At 45.1% G+C, this 23,168-nt stretch overlaps 1 protein-coding gene across 5 annotated transcripts in view; it reads right to left on the reverse strand.

The window, feature by feature from the left end:
* Positions 1-1,144: 1,144 nt before the first annotated feature.
* erg28 (ergosterol biosynthesis 28 homolog) overlaps positions 1,145-23,168 on the reverse strand; it is a 35,882-nt gene continuing 13,858 nt past the window's right edge. For 4 of the 5 annotated variants that reach the window (XM_059963075.1, XM_059963057.1, XM_059963070.1 and 1 more), the window contains 3 exons: positions 20,191-20,281; positions 3,140-3,258; positions 1,145-1,450 (listed from right to left, as the gene is read on the reverse strand). In XM_059963075.1, coding sequence (XP_059819058.1) covers positions 1,362-1,450; positions 3,140-3,258; positions 20,191-20,281 — 299 coding nt within the window. In that variant the 3' untranslated portion in view covers positions 1,145-1,361. The remainder of the gene's footprint in view (positions 1,451-3,139; positions 3,259-20,190; positions 20,282-23,168) is intronic. The other variant, XM_059963065.1, reaches the window with a different exon arrangement.

Here is a 23,168-nt window from a genome sequence, read left to right on the forward strand (position 1 = left end):
TCCCGGTGGAGACTCAAGAATACCATTGCACTCAGATATAGAAGGATTCTCCATTGCTGTTTCTGTAATAATTTTACTTTACCACTCAGAGTTGTTAGCCCTGAGCTGAACCCCTGAACCTGGAGGAACAGTGGACCACTCATAGAATGTCCTCTACCTTTTGTCCTGTTTGGCATGGGTGATCCTACCAAGAGCCAAAGCATAAAGCCTTGACAACTTGTACAACTGTAACATAATATTCAAGCTTCAATACTCAGTGCCCTGACTGATGAAGGCCAGTGTGCCTAAAGACTTTTTCACTACCCTGTTTACCAGTTTCCATCAATCACCTTGGTCATTTCCTCAAAAACCTCAAATTAGTGAAATCTGGTCTACCCCACACAGAGCCACGTTGACTATAATCATTTTCTGTTTCCAAATATACCTAAATCTCAACCTTAAAATCACAAAATCACATCTCCCCCAATAATTCCCCTTGCATTGATGTAAGATCATTGGTCTATTTCAATGGTTCATTCCTGGTGCCCAATTGGGAAAGAAACTCTGGTGTCATCAGTGACATCATCCCACCTCCCACCCCACATACCAAGTCCTTCTCCATACCACCCTCCCTCAACAAAGGCAAACCACATATTTATTGCAGAAAAGGACATTCAGCCCATTGTACTCTTGCTGGCCAGACATGTCTTCCTCAGAGGCAACACTTCCCCACCAAGCCTGGCTGCTTCCACCCACACTTGCACTCCTGCCGGTACTCTTATCCCCCATCCATTTCCCATGAGCCTTAATCTCTGCCAGAACTGGCTATGTCCCCCCACTTTCACACCAACCAGGACTCTTGTCCCCAAATGATTCTCTTTGAGCCTCAATCTTCACCAAAGCATACAGGAGAATTTTGCTGCCCAGACAGAAATCACTGGAAATCCCTCTCCACCAGCCTGGCTGTATCCACCCACATTAGCACTCAAGCTAGTACTCTTGGCCCCCATCCATTCCCTGTAAGCCTCAGCTTCCACTAGCCTGGCTGCTTCCATCCACACTCACACTCCAGGCAGGAATCTTGTCCCCAGTCCTTTGAGCCTCAGTCTCTGACAGGACACACAAGGCAGGCTCAGCTGTCCAGACAGAAACCACTGCAAGTAAGTGTTTCCAGCACCAGAATTTACTGATAGAAAGAGAATACCCATATGAACAACATTCTTCATCAACCTGGGGCACCCTTAAGCTGCTTTCTGTCCATCAACTACTTCAAAAATACATCCTCTACAAACTGCTGTGGTGGAGAGAGTGCACAGGTCAATTGATCGGGTTCAGCTGTCTCCTGGCTCAGTCTTGCCCGACCACCATTCTCATTCGTCATCTCAGATTCTCTTCTTTGCTGGAACTGAAGCTACTTCCTGGGAATCCTCTATGTACTGAAAACCCACCAGCATTCCCAGGATGGAGAAGCCTGCAAGAGAGAGCAAAGGTCAGTGGAAGGACCTGAAGGAATTCCGAACAAGACCATTTTGTTCTGGGTCATGAGCAACATTTATTATCCTGCTCTAATCACTCTTCGGGAAGGGGTGGGGTACCACCTTCCACAGCAGCCCCTCTAGAAAAGGTGTTCCTTGAATTCGGACTCAATGATAGTGAAGGGCTAGTGAAATAAGGGATCCTCCCAAGAATCAAGGTTATAAATTCCAAAAAGTAACTTGGTCGCAATCAAGTAAATGGGAGGCGGGAAATGCAAATGACAAAATCTCCCTAGATTTCAGAAAATAGCTCAATAATTTATAAAGAGTGCAATGTGTCCAAAGATGAGGGTCAAACGCTGGCAAATCTGACTTAGGTGGACATGTTGGTCAGAGTGGGTGAGTTGGTTGTTCTAAAGGGCCTGTTCCTGTGCTTGATAACTGGTGATTGAATGGGGGGGGGGGGGGGAGAGAGAATGCCCAGGATGGGTGGAATGTTTGATCATGTGTTTCTGTGTTATTTAACTACAAATGGGGGGTGGGGGAAGAGAAGAGAGAATGTCCGGAAGGTTGGGGGGGGTAGTATTTGATGTGTTTCTGTGCTTGATAACCACTGATGGGGTGGGGGAGGGCAGAGAACATCCAGGATAGGTGGAGTGTTTGATTAGGTGTGTTTCTGTGCTTGATAACTGCTGATGGGAGGGGGAAGGGAGAATGTCCCCAGGATAGATGGATTATGTGTGACCATGCCAGATAATTCTAGTAATTGCTGAGGATAGTCAGCTTGACAAACAAACAAGAAGTTCAGAAAAAGTATAATGGTAGGTTGTCCTTCATTGCCAGGGAAGTACAAGATTATAAGATCGTCGCAGAGTGACAATCTGTGAGATGTTAATTATAAGGTATATCGATAGGGGTAAATACAAGTACACCTTTTCCAGAGGTTGGGCAAGACTAGAACTAGAGGTCATGGGTTAAGGGTGAAAGGTGAAATGTTGGGGACCATCTTCATTCAGAGGCTTCTGAGTGTGGAACGAGCTGCCAGTGAATTTCAACATTTGAGAGAAATCTGGATAGGTACATGGATTAGAGGGCTATGGTCCAGGTAGAGTTGATGCGAGTAGACAGAAATCATAGAGTTCTACCCACAGAAAGGTTAAGAGTTGCTTTATTAAACTAGTTCCCAGTGTGGTCTCACCAACATCTCATACAGCAGCTGTGACACAAGGCCCAGCTGACTGCTCTCTTGATTGGGAGTGACAGGCAGTTGTTGAGAGGTTGGCAAGCTGGAATCAGGGGCACTGGGGGAGGGGGGGGAAGAGAAACATTTAATTACTATATTTCTCTATCCAAGAGAGCTGTGCATGGTCAGCCCATTACTTGCGGATGGAATCAATCACTAAGGGTATCAGGTAATGTGAGGTGGGAAGTGGAGGGTTGCACTGAACAATTGAAGAGTCTCGTTCTCTTCTGCTCAGAGCATGCTCACATTGGCTGATTGGTGTCACTGTGCGGGTTAAGTGAACAACAGTTCGACAGCCTCTGCACCATCCCACAACACATTCGCAAAGGGCCACAGACCAACACACACCACCTGCTGAAATCCTGACTATATCCCACTGGAAGCTACCAACGGAAACTCCTTGATGAGATACTAGCCAGCACTCAAACACACACGCACTTACCAGCCACCAAGAGAGGAGCCATTACACCAATTGTTATGGGTGCCGTTTGATAAACGAACGACTCGGATAAGAAGTGAATGAGAGCCAGAATGAAAGTCCAGAGAGTGATGTGATACAATCTGTGAGAGTAAAAAGAAGCCGTTATCACCTCACTAGGTTACTGCACCCTCTGCCACCCTGGGACAAGTGTGAACCTCCCTCCACACCGACCCATCACACACTCCCAGGGTCAGATATAAAGTTCTGTCCTATCACACACTCCCAGGGTCAGATATAAAGTTCTGTCCCATCACACACTCCCAGGGTCAGATATAAAGTTCTGTCCCATCACACACTCCCAGGGTCAGATATAAAGTTCTGTCCTATCACACACTCCCAGGGTCAGATATAAAGTTCTGTCCTATCACACACTCCCAGGGTCAGATATAAAGTTCTGTCCCATCACACACTCCCAGGGTCAGATATAAAGTTCTGTCCTATCACACACTCCCAGGGTCAGATATAAAGTTCTGTCCTATCACACACTCCCAGGGTCAGATATAAAGTTCTGTCCTATCACACACTCCCAGGGTCAGATATAAAGTTCTGTCCTATCACAAACTACCAGGGTCAGATATAAAGTTCTGTCCTATCACACACTCCCAGGGTCAGATATAAAGTTCTGTCCTATCACACACTACCAGGGTTAGTCACTAAATCGGAATCAGAATTAAGTTTAATTTCACTGGTGCTTTGCAACAGCAGAACAATGTAATACATAATGATATAAAAATAAATCAGTACAAAAAGAACACAAAATTAATGAGGTATTGTACATGGGTTCATTGTCCATTCTGAAATAGAAACATAGAAAACCTACAGCACAATACAGACCCTTCGGCCCACAAAGTGGTGCAAAACAGGTCCCTACTTCAGAAATTACTGGGCTTACCTCTTGCCCTCTATTTTGCTAAGCTCCAAGTACCTATCTAAGTCTCTTAAAGGACCCTATCATATTCACCTCCACCACCGTTACTGGCAGCCCATTCCACACACTCACTACTGAGTAAGAAAACTTACCCCTGACATCTCCTTTGCACCTACTCCCCAGCACCTTATACCTGTGTCCTCTTGTGGCAACCATTTCAGCCCTGAGAAAAAGCCTCTTAGACTATCCAAATGATCAATGCCTCTCATCATCTTACACACCTTTATCAGGTCACCTCTCATCCTCCGTTGCTCCAAGGAGAAAAGGCCGAGTTCACTCAACCTATTCTCATAAGGCATGCTCCCCAATCCAGGCAACATCCTTGTAAATCTCCTCTGCATCCTTTCTATGGCTTCCACGTCCTTCCTGTAGTAAGGCTATCAGAACTGAGCACAGTACCCCAAGTGGGGTCTGACCAGGGTCCTATATAACTGCAACATTACCACTTGGCTCCTAAATTCAATTCCACAATTGATTAAGGCCAATACACCATTTGCTTTCTTAACCACAGAGTCAACCTGCACAACTGCTTTGAGCGTCCTATGGACTTGGACCCCATGATCCCTCTGATCCTCCACATTGCCAAGAGTCTTACCATTAATACTATATTCTGCCATCATATTTGACCTACTATCATGAGCCACTTCACACTTATCTGGGTTGAACTCCATCTACCACTTCTCAGCCCAGTTTTGCATCCTATCAGTGTCCTGCTGTAACCTCTGACAGCCCTCCACACTCTCCAAAACACCTCCAACCTTTCTGTCATCAGCAAACTTACTAACCCATCCCTCCACTTCCTCATCCAGGTCATTTATAAAAATCACAAAGAGTAAGGGTCCCAGAACAGATCCCGGAGGACCATTACTGAGGACACTGGTGACCGACCTCCATGTGGAATATGACCCGTCTACAACCACTCTTTGCCTTCTGTGGGCAAGCCAATTTGTAGATCCACAAAGCAATGTCCCCTTGGATCCCATGCCTCCTTACTTTCTCAATAAGCCTTGCACAGGATACCTTATCAAATGCCTTGCTGAAATCCATATACACTACATCTACTGCTCTACCTTCATCAATGTGTTTAGTCACATCCTCAAAAAATTCAATCAGGCTCGTAAGACACGACCTCCCTTGACAAAGCCATGCTTACTACTCCTAATTAAATTATACCTCTGCAAATGTTCATAAATCCTGCCTCTCAGGATCTTCTCCATCAACTTACCAACCACTGAGGTAAGACTCATTGGACTATAATTTCCTGGGCTATCTCTACTCCCTTTCTTGAATAAAAGAACAACATTGGCAACCCTCCAATCCTCCGGAACCTCTCCCATCCCCATTGATGATGCAAAGATCATCGCCAGAGGTTCAGCAATCTCCTCCCTTGCCTCCCACAATAGCCTGGGGTACATCTCATCCAGTTCCAGCGACTTATCCAACTTGATGCTTTCCAAAAGCTACCCTCGCCTCCCACAGTAGGCTGGGGTAGATCTCATCCAGTCCCAGCGACTTATCCAACTTGATGCTCTCCAAAAGCTCCAGCACATCCTCTTTCTTAATATCTACATGCTTAAGCTTTTCAGTCTGCTGCAAGTCATCACTACAATCACCAAGATCCTTTTCCATAGTGAACACTTAAGTATTCATTAAGTACCTATAGACAATAGACAGTAGGTGCAGGAGTAGGCCATTCAGCCCTTCTAGCCAGCACCACCATTCACTGTGATCATGGCTGATCATACACAATCAGTACCCCGTTCCTGCCTTCTCCCCATATCCCTTGACCGCACTGCTCTATCTAACTGTCTCTTGAATGCATCCAGAGACTTGGCCTCCACTGCCCTCTGGGGCAGAGCATTCTACATATCCACCACTCTCTGGGTGAAAAAGTTTTCCCGCATCTCTGTTCTAAATGGCCTACCCCTTATTCTTAAACTGTGGCCTCTAGTCCTGGACTCACCCATCAGCGGGAACATGCTTCCTGCCTCCAGTGTGTCCAATCCCTTAATAATCTTATATGCTTCAATCAGATCCCCTCTCATCCTTCTAAATTCCAGTGTATACAAGCCCAGTCGCTCCAATCTTTCAACATATGACAGTCCTGCCTTTCCGGGAATTAACCTTGTGAACCTACACTGCACTCCCTCAATAGCAAGAATGTCCTTCCTCAAATTTGGAGAGCAAATTCCAGGTCCAGGTGGGGTCTCACCAGGGCCCTGTACAGCTGCAGAAGGACCTCTTTACTCCTATACTCGATTCCTCTTGTTATAAAAGCCAGCATGCAATTAGCTTTCTTCACTACCTGCTGTACCTGCATGCTTGCTTTCATTGACTGATGTACAAGAACACCTAGATCTCATTGTACTTCCCCTTTTCCTAACTTGACTCCATTTAGATAGTAATCTGCCTTCCTGTTCTTGCCACCAAAGTGGATAACCTCACATTTATCCACATTAAGCTGCATCTGCCATACATTTGCCCACTCACCCAACCTGTCCAAGTCACCCTGCATTCTCATAACATCCTCCTGACATTTCACGCTGCCACCCAGCTTTGTGTCATCAGCAAATTTGCTAATGTTACTTTTAATCCCTTCATCTAAATCATTAATGTATATTGTAAACAGCTTCGGTCCCAGCACCGAACCTTGCGGTACCCCACTGGTCACAGCCTGCCATTCCGAATGGACCCTTTAATCACTACTCTTTGTTTCCTGTCAGCCAGCCAATTTTCAATCCATGTCAGTACTCTGCCCCCAATACCATGTGCCCTAATTTTGCCCACTAATATCCTATGTGGGACTTTATCAAAAGCTTTCTGGAAGTCCAGGTACACTACATCCACTGGCTCTCCCTTGTCCATTTTCATAGATACCTCTGCTATTTCCTCCAGTTCCATACACACCTTCCCACTGTCACACTTGATAGGTCCTATTCTTACACATTTTATCCTCTTGATCTTCACATACTTGTAGAATGCCTTGGGGTTTTCCTTAATCCTGCCTGTCAAGGCCTTCTCGTGGCCCCTTCTGGCTCTCCTAATTTCCTTTAGCTCCTTCCTATTAGCCTTATAATATTCTAGATCTCCAACATTTCCTAGCTCTCTGAACCTTTTGTAAGCTTTTCTTCTTGACTAGATTTATTACGGCCTTTGTAAACCATGGTCCCTGTACCCTTCCATAACTTCCGTCTGATTGGAACGTATCTATACAGAACTTCACACAAATATCCCCTGAATATTTGCCACATTTCTTCCATACTTTTCCCTGAGAACATCTGTTTCCAATTTAAGCCTCCAATTTCCTGCCTGATGGCCTCATAATTCCCCTTACTCCAATTAAATGCTTTTCTGACTTGTCTGTTCCTGTCCTTCTCCAATGCTACTGTAAAGGAGATAGAATTATTATCACTATCTCCAAATTGCTCTCCCACTGAGAGATCTGACACCTGACTAGGTTCATTTCCCAATACCAAATCGAGTACAGCCTCTCCTCTTGTAGGCTTATCTACATATTGTGTCAAGAAACTTTCCTGAACACACCTAACAAACTTCACCCCATCTAAACGCCTTGCTCTAGGGAGATGCCAATCGATACTTGGGAAATTAAAATCTCCCATCACACCAACTCTGTTATTATTACACCTTTCTGGGATCTGTTTCCCTACCTGCTGCTTGATATCTCTGTTACTATTGGGCGGCCTATAAAAAACACCCAGTAAAGTTATTGACGCCTCCTGATCCTAACCTCCACTGACAAAGACTCCGTAGATAATCCCTCCATGGCGTCCACCTTTTCTGCAGCCGTCACACTATCTCTGATCAACAGTGCCACGCTCCACCTCTTTTGCTACCCTCCCTGTCCTTTCTGAAACATCTAAATCCTGGCACCTGAAGTAACCATTCCTGTCACTAAGCCATCCAAGTCTCTGTAATGGCCACCACATCATATCTCCAAGCACTGATCCACGCTCTAAAGCTCATCCACTTTGTTCACAACGCTCCTAGCGTTAAAGTAGACACATCTCAAACCATCAGTCCGAACGTGTCCCTTCTCTATCACCTGCCTATCCTCACTCTCACACTGTCTACAAGCTTTCTCTATTTGTGAGCACACCTCCTCTTCCCCAGTCTCTTCAGTTCAGTTCCCACCCCCCCAAAAAATTCTAGTTTAAACTCTCCTCTAGTAGCCTTAGCAAACCCTCCTGCTGGGATATTGGTCCCCCTGGGATTCAAGTGCAACCCATCCTTTTTGTACAGGTCACATCTGCCTAAAAAAAGGTCCCAATGATCCAGAAATATGAATCCCTGCCCCCTGCTCCAATCCCTCAGCCATGCATTTATCCTCCCTCATTCTATGCCTATTCTCACTGTTGCATGGCACAGGCAGTAATCCTGAGATTATTACCTTTGTGGTCCTGCTTCTCAACTTCCTTCCTGAAGTCTTTTTTCAGGGCCTCTTCCCTTTTCCTACCTATGTCATTGGTACCAATATGTACCACGACCTCTGGCTGTTCTCCCTCCCACTGCAGGATATTTTGGACGTGATCCGAAACATCCTGGATCCTGGCACCTGGGAGGCAAACTACCATCAGAGTTTCTTTCCTGCATCCATAGAATCGCCTGTCTGACCGACTAACTATAGAGTCCCCTATTACTACTGCATTCCTCTTCCCTTCCCTACCCTTCTGAGCCACAAGGGCCAGACATTGTGCCAGAAGCATGGCCACTGCTGCTTCCCCTAGCTAGCCTGTTCCCCCCACCAACAGTACACAAACAGGATTACTTATCTGACGGCAGAGGGCAAAAAGTTGTTCCTAAATCACTGAGTGTGTATCTTTATGCTCTTGTACCTCCTCCCTGATGGTAGCAATGAGAAGAGGGCATGTCTTGGGTGATGGGCGCTCTTAATGACAGATGCCGCCTGTTTGAGGTATCAAATTTTCAAGACGTCTTTGCTGCTGGGGAGGCCAGTAGCCATGGAGCTGCCTGGGCTTGCAACTTTCTGCAGCTCTCTCTGATCACATGCAGTGGTTCTCCATACCAAATGGTGATGCAACCAGTTTGAGTGTCCTTGGTGACACATCAGTTCTCCTCAAACTCCTCATGAAATGTAGCATTGTCATACCTTCTTTGTAATTGCATCAATATGTTGGGAAAGCTCTCCAGAGATGTTGACACACAGGAACTGAAGCTACTTACCTTTTGAAACTACTTACCTTTTCTACTGCTGATTCCTTGAACACACGAATGTGTGTTCCCCAATTTCCCTTCAGAATCCACAATCAATTCCTTGGGTTTTATTGACGTTGAGTGCAAAGTTGTTATTGCGACATCATTCAACCAGCTGATCTGTATCTCACTCCTGTAGACCTCTCCCCAGAAAATTTATAGATTGTATGAGCAGTGCTTAGGGTATAGAGAGAGTAGAGCAATGGATAATCACATATTCTTGAGGTGGGCCAGTGTTAATTGTCAATTAGATGTTATTTCCAATCTATACTCTCAATGAAGTCAAGGATCCAGTTAATGTTGGGGGGGGGGGGGGGGGAAGGGAAAACAGAGGCCCAGGCTTTGGAGCTTATCGATTAGAATTGAGCGTACCACAGTGCTGAAATCTGAGCTGTAATCATTAAACAGCAGTCTAACATAGGTATTGCTATTGCCCAGGTGATCTAAGGCCAAGTGGGGAGCCAGTGAGGTTCTATCAGCTGTACACTTATTGTGGTGGTCGGCAAATTGCAACAGGTCCAGGTCCCTACTTAGGGAGAAGTTGATTCTGGCCATGACAAACTTCTCAAAATACTTCATTACAGTAAATATGAGTGCAACAGGGTGAAAGTTGTTGAGGCAGCTCACCCTGCACTTCAGCAGTGAAAGATAGAAAACGTCCTTGAACATTCCCACCAGTTGGTGAGCACAGGTTTTCAATATCTACAAGACCATGAGATTTAGTAGCAGAAGTAAGCCATTCTGCCCATCAAGTCTGCTCTGCCATTCAATCATGGACTGATCCTCTTCATCCAGTCATCCCCACTCCCCTATTTTCACCCCATACCTTTTGATGCCCTGGATTATCTATCTCTGCCTTAAATGCACCCAATGACTTGGCCTCCATTGCTGCTCATGGCAACAAGCCCTTTCAGCGACACCATAGGGCCTGATGTCTTTTGAGGGTTTATTCTCCTGAAAGATGGTCTTATGTCAGCCTCTGAGACACAGATCACAGGGTCACCAGATGCTGCATGGATTCACACAGGTGTAGTTTTAGCCTCCTTATCAAAGCATACATAAAGGTCATTGAACTCATCTGGGAGTGAAGAATTAAGTTTTGCCTTGTAGGAAGTAATGCTCTGCAAACCCTGCCAGTGCTGAAGTGCATCTGATTCTGTTTTCAAACTTCAATATGAATTATTTTTTCCACACTTAAAATAGCCTTCCATAGCTTGTACATGGACTTCTTGTATAGTTCTGGATCGCCGGTCTTGAATACCACAGATTTACCTGAGTTAAGGAATTTAAAATGAGAGCATTTTTTCTTCAGTTTTACATTTTCTTCAGTACTACATTTTGGTCGGAATGATCCAAATAGGACATACATGGTATATAGAGCATTGAAGAATGCAGTAGAACAGAGGGATCTGGGAATAATGGTGCATTGTTCCCTGAAGGTGCAATCTCATGTGGGTAGGGTGGTGAAGAAAGCTTTTGGTATGTTTTCCTTTATAAATCAGAGCATTGAGTATAGGAGTTGGGATGTAATATTAATATTGTGCAAGGCATTGGTAAGGCCGAATTTGGAGTATTGTGTACAGTTCTGGTCACCGAATTATAGGAAAGATGTCAACAAAATAGAGAGAGTACAGAGAAGATTTACTACAAACCCCATTTCCAGAAAAGTTGGAGGGGAAGGGGAAATCCAAAATGATAGAAGACAGGAGGGGGAGGGTTGAAGCTAAGAGCTCGAAAATTGATTGGCAAAAGGGATACAGACAGACAGACATACTTTATTGATCCCGAGGGAAATTGAGTTCCACAGCTGTGCCAACCAAGAATGATGTAGAAATATAGCAATATAAAACCATAAATAATTAAATAATAATGTTGATCATGCCAGGTGGAAGTAAGTACAGGACTAGCCTCTTGGCGCAGGGTGTCTGACACTCTGAGGGAGGAGTTGTAAAGTTTGATGGCCACAGGCAGGAATGACTTCCTATGATGCTCAGTGTTACATCTCGGTGGAATTTACACAGCTGGAGAAGAGAGGATCATGGGACAGGAGGCCTAGGGAGTATAATGTATTATGTGAGTATTCGTAGGTCAGAGTGCATATAATGTCAGAACGTGGGGTTTTTGTAAAAATGGAAGTCTGGTGAATAAACGTGTGTGTTTAATACTGCGGTGTCCGAGTCACATTAATGCTACAGGGAGAAAGAAGGGGAGGGGAGCACGAGAGGGAGATGGAGAACAGGCAAGGAGTGATTGGGAGAGGGACAGAGAGAAAAAAAGAAGAAAAGGGGAAAATAATTAATAAATAAATAAACAAACAAACAAATAAAGGATGGGGTAAGAAGGGGAGGGGGTCATTAATGGAAGTTAGAGAACTCAATGTTCGTGCCCTCAGGTTGGAGGCTACCCAGCCGGTATATAAGATGTTGTTCCTCCAACCTGAGTATGGCTTCATCTTGACAGTAGAGGAGGCCATGGATAGACGTATCAGAATGGGAATGAGATGTGGAACTAAAATGTGTGGCCACTGGGAGATCCTGCTTTCTCTGGTGGATAGAGCGTAGGTGTTCAGTGAAACGGGCTCCCAGTCTGCGTCGGGTCTCACCAATATATAGAAGGCCGCACCGGGTGCAGCAGACGCAGTATATCGCACCAGCCGACTCACAGGTGAGGTGTCACCTCACCTGGAAGGACTGTCTGGGGCCCTGAATGGTGATGAGGGAGGAAGTGTAAGGGCATGTGTAGCACTTGTTCCGTATACAAGGATAAGTGCCAGGAGGGAGATCGGTGGGAAGGGATGGGGAGGACGAGTGGACAAGGGAGTCGCATAGGGAGCGATCCCTGTGGAAAGCAGAAGGGGGGGAGGGAAAGATGTGCTTGGTGGTGGGATCCCGTTGGAAGTGGCGGAAGTTACGGAGAATTATATGTTGGACCCAGAGGCTGGTGGGGTGGTAGGTGAGGACAAGGGGAACCCTATCCCTAGTGAGGGGGCAGGAGGATGGGGTGAGAGCAGATGTGCGTGAGAAGGGAGAGATGCATGTGAGAGCAGAGTTGATGGTGGAGGAAGGGAAGCCCTTTTCTTTAAAAAAGGAAGACATCTCCTTCGTCCTGGAATTAAAAACCTCATCCTGAGAGCAGATGCGGCAGAGGCTGAAGGGGTGAGAGAGAGGATATGTAGAGAAGTAGTTACACCCAAGGTGCAGGACACAGGAAACTGGGTGACAGTCAGGAAGGGGTGAAGGGTTAAGGAGCCAGTTCAGAGTACCCCTGTAGCCAACCCCCTCAACAACACATATATCACTTTGGAGACTGTTGAGTGGTTTGACCTAACAGAGGAAAGTCACAGTGGTCAAGTCTCTTGCATGGAGTCTGGCTATGTGATTCAGAAGGGGTGTTGGGGGGGAGGGGGGAGAAGAGGCACACTTCGGTGAAAGGGGATTCATTAGCTAGAGGAATGGACAGGAGGTTCTGTGGGCGAGAACAAGATTCCCAGATGCTATGTTGCCTTCCGGGTGCCGTTCTTAAGTGGGAGGGTGAACAGTCAGAAGTCGTGATCCATCTAAGTACCAATGACATGGATAGGATAAGTGATGAGGGAATTGGGATAGTTAGGTGCTAAGTTAAAGAGATGACCTTAAGGTTCTGATCTCAGGATTGCTACCTATTCCATGTGCTAGTGCGACCAGAACCAGGAAAATTATACTATTTGATATATGGCGAAGGAGTTGGTGTAGGAGGGAGGCATAAGATATTGGATCACTGGGCTCTCTTTCAGGGAAAGTGGAAGAGATGTTTTGCACCTGAACTGGACCGGAACTAATATCTTGGCAGGAAAGTTTGTTAATGCTGCATGGTAGGCTTTAAACTAGAGTTGTGGGGGGATGGGAACCAGAGTGCCACAACAGTTAGTAGAGAGGTTATGGAGACAGATGTTGGTAAGACCTTAGACAAAGTTAGGAGTCAAAAAGTTGAGCAGTGTGACTAGGGTCCTCAGCTGCCCATATTTCAATTTAAGTAGTATTGTAGAAAAGGTGAATGATGGTGCTACAGATGAGGTAGCTGGTCTACAAATGGAGGCAATGTGTAGTAAGGAGAGGCAAAATTGCAGTCAACTGGTTGAGTTGCAACACAAAAAGTGGACAAAATCAAAAAGGATGAATACAGGATTGAAGATGTTACACTTGAATGCACGCAGTATATGGAATAAGCTAGGTAATACATGCCAATCTGCAACTGTGCAGCAAGTTTACGTTACAGGCATCACTGAATCATGGCTGAAAGATTATAGCTGGGAGCTTAATTTCCAAGGATACAAATTGTATCAAAAGGATGGGCAGGAAAGCAGGGTGGGGTTGCTCTGTTACTAAAAAATTAAATCAAATCATTAGAAAGAGGTGACATAGGGTCAGTGTTGAATTGTTGTGGATAGACCTAAGGAACCGAAAGGGTAAAAAAAAGCTTGATGGGAGTTGCATACAGCCTCTTCAAACAGCTGTAAGGATGTGGCCTACAAATTATAACGGGAAATAGAAAATGCACGCCAAAAGGGCAATGTTACAATAGGCATGGGAATTTCAATATGCAAGTAAGATTGGGAAAATCAAGTTGTTACTAGATTCAAGGAGGGGGAATGTCTTGAGTGCCCATGAGATGTCTTTATTAAGCAGCTACTGGTTGAGCCTACTAGGGATCAACTATTGTGGATTGGGTGGTGAGCAATCAACCAGAATTGATTAGAGCTTAAGGTAACAGAACCCTGAGGGGAAGTGATCATAATGTAATCAAATTCACCCTGAATTTGAGGAGAAGCTAAAGTCAATCTATCAGTGTTACAGTGGAGTAAAGGGAATTAGAGGCATGAGAGAGGAGTTGGAAAAGAACACTGGCATGCGCAACGGAAGAGCAGCAACAGCAAAATTTCTGGAAGCAATTCAGAAGGCATAGGTATATACATCCCAAACAGAAAGAATTGGCTAACAAGATACATCAAACCCAATATAAAAACCAGAGAGAGAATATATTTGCTACAGCAAAGTTAGTGCAGAGTTAGAGGATTGGGAAGCATTTAAAGACCAGCAAAAAACAACTAAAAAAAAGTCATTAGGAAGATACCAAAAGTTTCTCAGATACATAAAATGGAAAAGAAAGGTAAGAGTGCATATCTCTGGAAAACACCGGAAATTGGTGCTGGAGAGGTAGTTATGGGGGCAAGGAAAATGCTGACAAACTGAATAAGTATTTTGCATCACTCTTCCCTGTGGAAGATCCTAGAAGAATGGTGGAAGTTCCAGAGTGTCAGAGTGAAGTTACTGTTACTAGGGAGAAGACACTTGGGAAACTGAAAGATCCGAAGGTAGATAAGTCACCTGGATCAGTCACCTGGAATACACCCCGGGGTTCTGAAACAGGTGGCCAGAAGCATTAGTAATGTCCTTTCAAGAATCACTAGATTCTGGAGTGGTTCTGGAAGCTGAAAATTGCAAATGTCACTCCACTCTTCAAGAAGGGAGAGGGCACAATAAAAGAAACTATAGGCCAGTTAGTCTCACTTTTCTGGTTGGCTGCTGGTGGTTAATGGCATTCCACTGGGGTCAGTGTGGGACCAATCCTTTTTGCATTATATGTCAATGATTTGGATGATGGAATTGATGATTTTGCTGCAGAGTTGTAACTGGTACAAAGATAGGTGGAGGGGCAGATAGTTTTGAGGAACTAAGTAGGCTGCAAAAGATATTAGGAGATCTTGTAAATCTGCATCCTTTCTATCGTTTCCACAACCTTCCTGTAGTGAGGCGACCAGAACTGAGCACAGTTCTCCAAGTGGGGTCTGACCAGGGTACGATATAACTGGAACATTACCTCTTGGTTCTTAATCCTCCGATTGATGAAGGCCAATACACCATACGTCTTCTTAACCACAGAGACAACCTGCTCAGCTGCTTTGAGCATCCTATGGACTCAGACCCCAAGATCCCTCAGATCCTCCACATTGCCAAGAGTCTTAACATTAATACTATATTCTGCCATCATATTTGACCCAACAAAATGAACCACCTCACACCTATCTGGGTTGAACTCCATCCAGTTTTGCATCCTATCAATGTCCTGCTGTAACCTCTGACAGCACTCCACACTCTCCACAATACCCCTAACCTTTGTATCATCATCAAACTTACTAACCCATCCCTCCACTTCTTCATCCAGGTCATTTATAAAAGTCCTGACGAGTAGGAGTTCCAGAACAAATCCCTGAGGCACACCACTAGTGACCGATCTCCATGCAGAATATGGCCTGTATACAACCACTCTTTGCATTCTGTGGACAAGCCAGTTCTGAATCCACAAAGCAATGTCCCCTTGGATCCCATGCCTCCTTACTTTCTCAATAAGCCTTGCATGGGGTACATTGTCAAATGCCTTGCTGAAATCCATATACACTACATCTACAGCTTGACTAATCTGTTGGAGTTTTTTGAGGGTGTAACAAGGATGTTAGACGAGGGTAAGCCAGTGGATGTTGTATACCTAGATTTTCAGAAGGCATTCGATAAGGTGCCACATAGGAGATTGGTGAGTAAAATCAGAGCTCATGGCATTGGGGGCAGGGTTTCAACATGGATAGAAAACTGGTTGGCAGATAGAAAGCAAAGGGTAGCAGTGAATGGGTGTTTCTCGGACTGGCTGGAGGTGACTAGTGGGGTACCACAGGGCTCTGTATTGGGACCACAGCTCTTTACAATTTATGTCAATGATTTAGATGAGGGCATTGAAAACTATATCAGCAAGTTTGCTGACAATACTAAACTGGTTGGCAGTGTGACATGCGAAGAGGACGTTAGGAGAATACAGGGAGACTTGGATAGGCTGGGTGAGTGGGCAGATACTTGGCAGATGTCATTCAATGTGAATAAATGTGAAGTTATCCACTTTGGAAGCAGGAACAAGAGGGCAGAGTATTGTCTGAACGGTGTAGAGATAGGTAAGGGAGAAATGCAAAGAGACCTAGGAGTCCTAGTTCACCAGTCAATGAAGGTGAATGAGCAAGTGCAACAGGCAGTGAAGAGGGCAAATGGAATGTTGGCCTTTGTTACAAGGGGAATTGAATACAAGAGCAAGGATGTCCTTTTGCATTTGTACAGGGCCCTGGTGAGACCACACCTGGAATATTGTGTACAGTTTTGGTCTCCAGGTTTAAGGAAGGACATTCTGGCAGTTGAGGAAGTGCAGCGTAGATTCACTAGGTTGATTCCTGGGATGGCAGGGCTGTCTTATGCAGAGAGACTGGAGAGATTGGGCTTGTACACGCTGGAATTGAGGAGATTGAGAGGGGATCTGATTGAAACGTTTAAGATAATTAAAGGATTTGATAGGATTGAGGCAGGAAATATGTTCCAGATGTTGGGAGAGTCCAGTACAGAGGGTATGGATTGAGAATAAGAGGTCAGTTATTTAAAACAGAGTTGAGGAAGAGCTTCTTCTCCCAGAGAGTTGTGGAGGTGTGGAATGCACTACCTCGGAAGACGGTGGAGGCCAATTCTCTGGATGCTTTCAAGAAGGAGCTAGATAGATATCTGATGGATAGGGGAATCAAGGGATATGGGGACAAGGCAGGGACTGGGTATTGATAGTGAATGATCAGCCATGATCTCAGAATGGCGGTGCAGACTGGAGGGGCCGAATGGTCTACTTCTGCACCTATTGTCTATTGTCTACTACTGCTCTACCTTCATCAATGTGTTTAGTCATATCCTCAAAACATTCAACCAGGCTCATAAGGCACAACCTGCCTTTCACAAAGCCATGCTAAGTATTCATAATTATTATTATTCCTCTCCAAATGTTCATAAATCCTGCCTTTCAGGATCTTCTCCATCAACTTACCAACCACTAAAATAAGACTCACTGGTCTATAATTAAATGGGATATCTCTACTCCCTTTCTTGAATAAGGGAACAACATTCACAACCCTCCAATCATCCGGAACCTCTCCTGTCCCCATTGATGATGCAAAGATCATCGCCAGAGGCTCAACAATCTCCTCCCTCACCTCCCACAGTAGCCTGGGGTACATCTTGTCCAGACCTAGTGACATTTCCAACTTGATGCTTTCCAAAAGCTCCAGCACATCCTGTTCCTTAATATCTACATACTCAAACTTTTCAGTCCACTGCAAGTCATCCTTACAATTGCCAAGATCCTTTTCTGGAGTGAATACTGAAGTAAAGTATTCATTAAGTACTTCTGCTATCTCCGGTTCCATACACAGTTTTCCACTTTCACACTTGATTGGTCCTATTCTCTCACATCTTATCCTCTTGCTCTTCACATACTTGTAGAATGCCTTGGGGTTTTCCTTAATCCTGTCTGCCAATGCCTTCTCATGGCCCCTTCTGGCTCTCCTATTTCATTTTTAAACTCCTTCCTGCTGGCCTTATAATCTTCCAGATCTCTATCATTACCTCGTTTTTTGAACCTTTCATAAGCTCTTCTTTTCTTCTTGACTGGAGTTACAACAGCCTTTGTACACCACAGTTATTGTAACTTACCAATGCAGAACCCCACGCAAATATCCCCTGAACATTTTCCCATTACTTTAGTATGTTTCCCTAAGAACATCTGTTTCCAATTTATGCTTATGACTTTGCACCTTATCAATTATTTGCACTGCACTTCCTTTGTAGCTGTTACGCTTCATACTGTACTTAGAGCATTGAGGAGGAACAGGGTAAAAACAATGTGCGATGACTTGATTTGTAGGAAATGCATGCCTGACATGTTTTTTTAAAACTGCATCTTGCTGCACATTACAATAATAAACCAATTCCAATCCTATTTCCAAGTGTTGATCCATGCTCTGAAGTTCCCTCCAGTTTCATTAAGGGTGATAGTTTAGATACTGGAGCCCACTGCCAGTGCACCTTATCCAGTGGTGGGACACACTGTACCTGCACAGGCACACTGTTATTGTAATAGCAAACAGACAGCATAAAACTATCCCCACAGGAACTGCTCTGCTGAAAACCTTCCATTGCTGCAGCCGCTAAAATGCGGAGGACCAAGTGGGAGTGTGCCTGGCCCTAAGCAAAGATGGGGTTTTTGTGCCAGTGGTCTCCTGAAGAAAGGTGGCACAGACTGGGCACCTCCATCTCTGGGGACCTTCATAGTGTCAGACAGCAGAGCATAGTGGAGCCTGCCCTTGCTTGTTTTGAGACCACCCTGGAAGGAAGGCACCTGCTGGAGGCTTCATCAGTGACCAACACAGACAGGGGTTCCCAACTTTTTTTTCAGCCATGAACCCTTACTATTAACTGAGGGGTGTGTAGTTCCCGGGTTGGGAACACCTGACCATGGATAAACTTACTAGATAAATACACATAATGGAATGGTAGCATAACACTATTACACCGCCAGTGACTTGAGTTCAATTTCCCTGTTGTAAGGCGTCTATACGTTCTCCCCATGGCAGCGCAGGTTTCTTCTGGGTGCTCCAGTTTCCTCCCGCATTCTAAAAATACAATTATTTTTGCATAATAGTGGAATTAAGGGTTATGAGAAAAAAGCAGGAAGGTGGAGATGAGCCCATGGCCAGATCAGCCATGATCATAGTGAATGGTGGAGCAGGCTCGACGGGCCAGATGGCCTATTCCTGCTCCTATTTCTTATGCAAAGATGTACAGGTTAGGGTTGAGTTGTGGACATGCTATAACCATATAACAATTACAGTACGGAAACAGGCCATCTCGACCCTTCTAGTCTCTGCCGAACGCTTCCTCTCACCTAGTACCACCAACCTGCACTCAGCCCATAATCCTCCATTCCTTTCCTGCCCATATACCTATCCAATTTTACTTTAAATGACAATAGCAAATCTGCCTCTACCACTTCTACTGGAAGCTCATTCCATACAGCTACCACTCTGAGTAAAGAAATTCCCCCTCGTGTTACCCCTAAACTTTTGCCCCCAACTCATGGCCTCTTGTTTGAATCTTCCCCACTCTCAATGGAAAAAGCCTATCCACGTCAACTTTATCTATCCCCCTCAATTTTAAATACCTCTATCAAGTCCCCCTTCAACCTTTTACACTCCAAAAGACCTAACTTGTTCAACCTTTCCCTGTAACTTAGGTGCTGAAACCCAGGTAACATTCTAGATATCTTTCCTATAATTCACTGACCAGAACTGTACACAATACTCCAAATTCGGCCTTACCAATGCCTTGTACAATTTTAACATTACATCCCAACTCCTATACTCAATGCTCTGATTTATAAAGGAACACATACCAAAAGCTTTCTTCACCACCCTACCCACATGAGATTCCACCTTCAGGGAACAATGCACCATTATTCCCAGATCACTCTGTTCTACTGCATTCTTCAATGCTCTATATACCATGATTATTCCTATCAAAATGTAGCTGCTCACATGTTGGCGACATTTGCAGGCTGCCCCTGGTATATCCTCTTGACTGCGTCAGTCACAAAACAAATGGTGTATTTCACCGGCAAACACAAGGAAATCTGCAGATGCTGGAAATTCAAGCAACACACACAAAATGCTGGTGGAATACAGCAGGCCAGACAGCATCTATAGGAAGAAGCACTGTCAACGTTTCAGGCCAAGACCCTTTGTCAGAAATGATGTATTTCACTGTATGTTTCAATGTACATGTGACAAATAAAGCTCATCTTTATCTTTAAAAGACATGGGGGCAAGGTGTAAAAGGCAAAGAAATAAGATTAGGAGATTAAAAAAACACATCATTAGACTAGATTTAGCACTAAAGATAAATGAGAAGCTGATTAGACCCTCAGTGAAGGTTGAACACACAGTGAAAATCCCACAGGTACCTACGTTCGGTTTTGAATGTCCACTGCACATGTGCACCGGATGATGGAGGAGAGCAGAGTCCAGATCCCAAATGTTCTTGCCTGCAGACCGTTCACTGCACAAAATCAACAGTTGTAAAGAGTCAAATATCCCAGCAGCAGCAACAAAGGGGATGTAGTGGATGAAGCACGCTGCATCAGATCCATGTGCAAGCCACAGGTACTGATTCCACTGGAGATAGCCAAGGTGGATGGGTGCTCTACATCAGAGACACGTACCCAGCCCACCGGGTGTAGCTGAGGTGGATGGGACACCCTGCATCAGCTGTGAGTGTCAGAGACACGTACCCAGCCCACCGGGGGTAGCTGAGGTGGATGGGACACCCTGCATCAGCTGTGAGTGTCAGAGACACGTACCCAGCCCACCGGGGGTAGCTGAGGTGGATGGGACACCCTGCATCAGCTGTGAGTGTCAGAGACACGTACCCAGCCCACCGGGGGTAGCTGAGGTGGATGGGACACCCTGCATCAGCTGTGAGTGTCAGAGACACGTACCCAGCCCACCGGGGGTAGCTGAGGTGGATGGGACACCCTGCATCAGCTGTGAGTGTCAGAGACACGTACCCAGCCCACCGGGGGTAGCTGAGGTGGATGGGACACCCTGCATCAGATCTATGTGTCAGAGACATGTACAGAGATCACTGGAGGTAGCTGAGGTAGATGGGGCACCCTCCAGCAGATCTATGTGCAAGAGACACAAATCAGCTGGAGGCAGTTGATAACCCACTGTGCAATCCCACATCAGATCTTTAGTGCTGGTTGAGAACAGCAGTGAACACCCCTCTTCCTGCTCAATTACCAGGAGACACCCACACACCACAGAAGCCCCTCCCAACACAATATTAGAGTTGTACGGCACAGGTCCTACAGCCCAGCATGTCAATACTAAGCTACACAGATATATTCATCCCTTTTATCCACATGTTTCTATATCTTGCTAAGTTCGAAATGCCTTTCAACAGTATGAATTGTATCTGCCTCCATCAAATCCTCTGGTATCACATTCCAGGTATCAGCCACTCATTGTGTTAAAAAAAACTTTGCCCCTCTGATTCTCGTTAATCTCTTTCCTCTGAGCACAAACTCAAACCCTCATATTTGTAATGTACCTATCACAGGTAAAGGAGTCTGACCATCTACCACTTCATCATTTTATACACCTCTTGGACCACCCCTCAATCTTTCACTCAAAGCTTCCAGAGGTACCTTTGTCAGAGAAATGTGTACAATATACATCCTGAAATGCTTTTTCTTTACAACTATCCACGAAAATGGAGGGGCGTTCAAAAGAATGATTGACAGTTAAATGTTAGAACCCCGAAGTCCCTCCCAGCTCTCCTCCCTCTGCACATAAGTGGTAGCAAGCAACAATCCCCTCTGCCCCCACAGCAAAAACAAGCATCAACACCCAACACCAACACTCTAGCATGAGCAAAGCAACAGCAAAGACACAGACCCCAAAGACTTCATGTTTCACCCAGTATTTGACATACCACAGGCTCTCTCTCTCCCCAATAAGGGAGAAAGAGGTGTCTCTGTTTTCACAGTGAGCGAGGAGACATAACAAGCAACTCACTGGTTTATGCTAAGAGTCCATTACGTCACCTTTTTTGAGCTCTGCGCCCAAAGATCTGGGCACACAGCCATAGATATTCGGACTCCCCCGATGACACATGGTCTCCTATCGCGACACCGACCTTTGATCCACCTGTCTCCAGAGCCCTAAGATCTTATGCCTCCAAATCCAAGCTGGACTCTCAGGCTAAGCCCTTGGCGTGCCAAACAACAGCCAGTTATGAAACCCCGAAAGCGGGTCCCATTCCCGTAAAGAACCATAGTCAGCATGTTCTCCAGGAGAAACAACCCCAGCCTGTCCAGTCTCTCCCCATAACCAAAGCTCTGATCCATGCTCACACCCCTAGTGCATTCCCGATATACAGACTCCCTGTTTACACTCACCAGAGAACCGTGGTTTACTCACACTCAGCACTGCAGAAATCCTGACACACACACTGAGTCTCTCTGTCAAGACTCGACATGGAACTCTAATGCTCATCCTCTCCCCCAGACCCTTTGATACATCATGGCTGACAAGGGAAGTCAAAGCTCTTGTAAAAGCAAAAGAAAGGACATACCACAAAGCAAAAATTAGTGGGAAGATTGAGGATTGGGAAGTGTTTAAAAACGTACAGAGAACAACTAAAAAATCATTAGAAGGGAAAAGATGAAATATGAAAGCAAGCTGGCAAATAATATCAAAGTTGATAGTACAAGTTTTTCAAGTATGTTAAAAATAAAAGAGAAATGAGAGTGGACATAGGACCGCTAGAAAATGAGGCAGGAGAAAAAATAATAGGGGACAAGGAGATGGCTGATGAACTAAATGAGTATTTTGCATCAGTCTTCACTGTGGAAGACACAAGCAGTATGCCTGATGTTGCAGTGTGTGAAAGAAGAGAAGTAGGTGCAATTACTATTACAATAGAGAGGGTGCTCAAAAAGCTAAAAGACCCAAAGGTACGCGTGTCACCTGGACCAGATGAACTGCTCCCGAGAGTTCTGAAAGAGGTAGTGATTGTGATGCCATTAGAAATGATACTTCTAAAGTTATTGGACTCTGGCATGGTGCCAGAGGACAGGAAAATTGTAAATGTCACTCCACTATTCCAGAAAGGAGGAAGGCAGCAGAAAAAAAGACTATAGACCAGTTAGCCTGACCTCAGTGGTTGGGAATATGTTGGAGTCAATTTTTAAGGATGAGATTATGGAATACTTATAACCATATAACAATTACAGCACGGAAACAGGCCATCTCTGCCCTTCTATTCCGTGCCGAACGCTTACTCTCACCTAGTCCCACTGACCCACACTCAGCCCATAACCCTCCATTCTTTTCGTGTCCATATACCTATCCAATTTTACGTTAAATGATGATACCGAACC

This window comes from Hypanus sabinus, chromosome 2 (assembly GCF_030144855.1).
Source record: "Hypanus sabinus isolate sHypSab1 chromosome 2, sHypSab1.hap1, whole genome shotgun sequence".
Classification (NCBI taxonomy): Eukaryota; Metazoa; Chordata; class Chondrichthyes; order Myliobatiformes; family Dasyatidae; genus Hypanus; species Hypanus sabinus.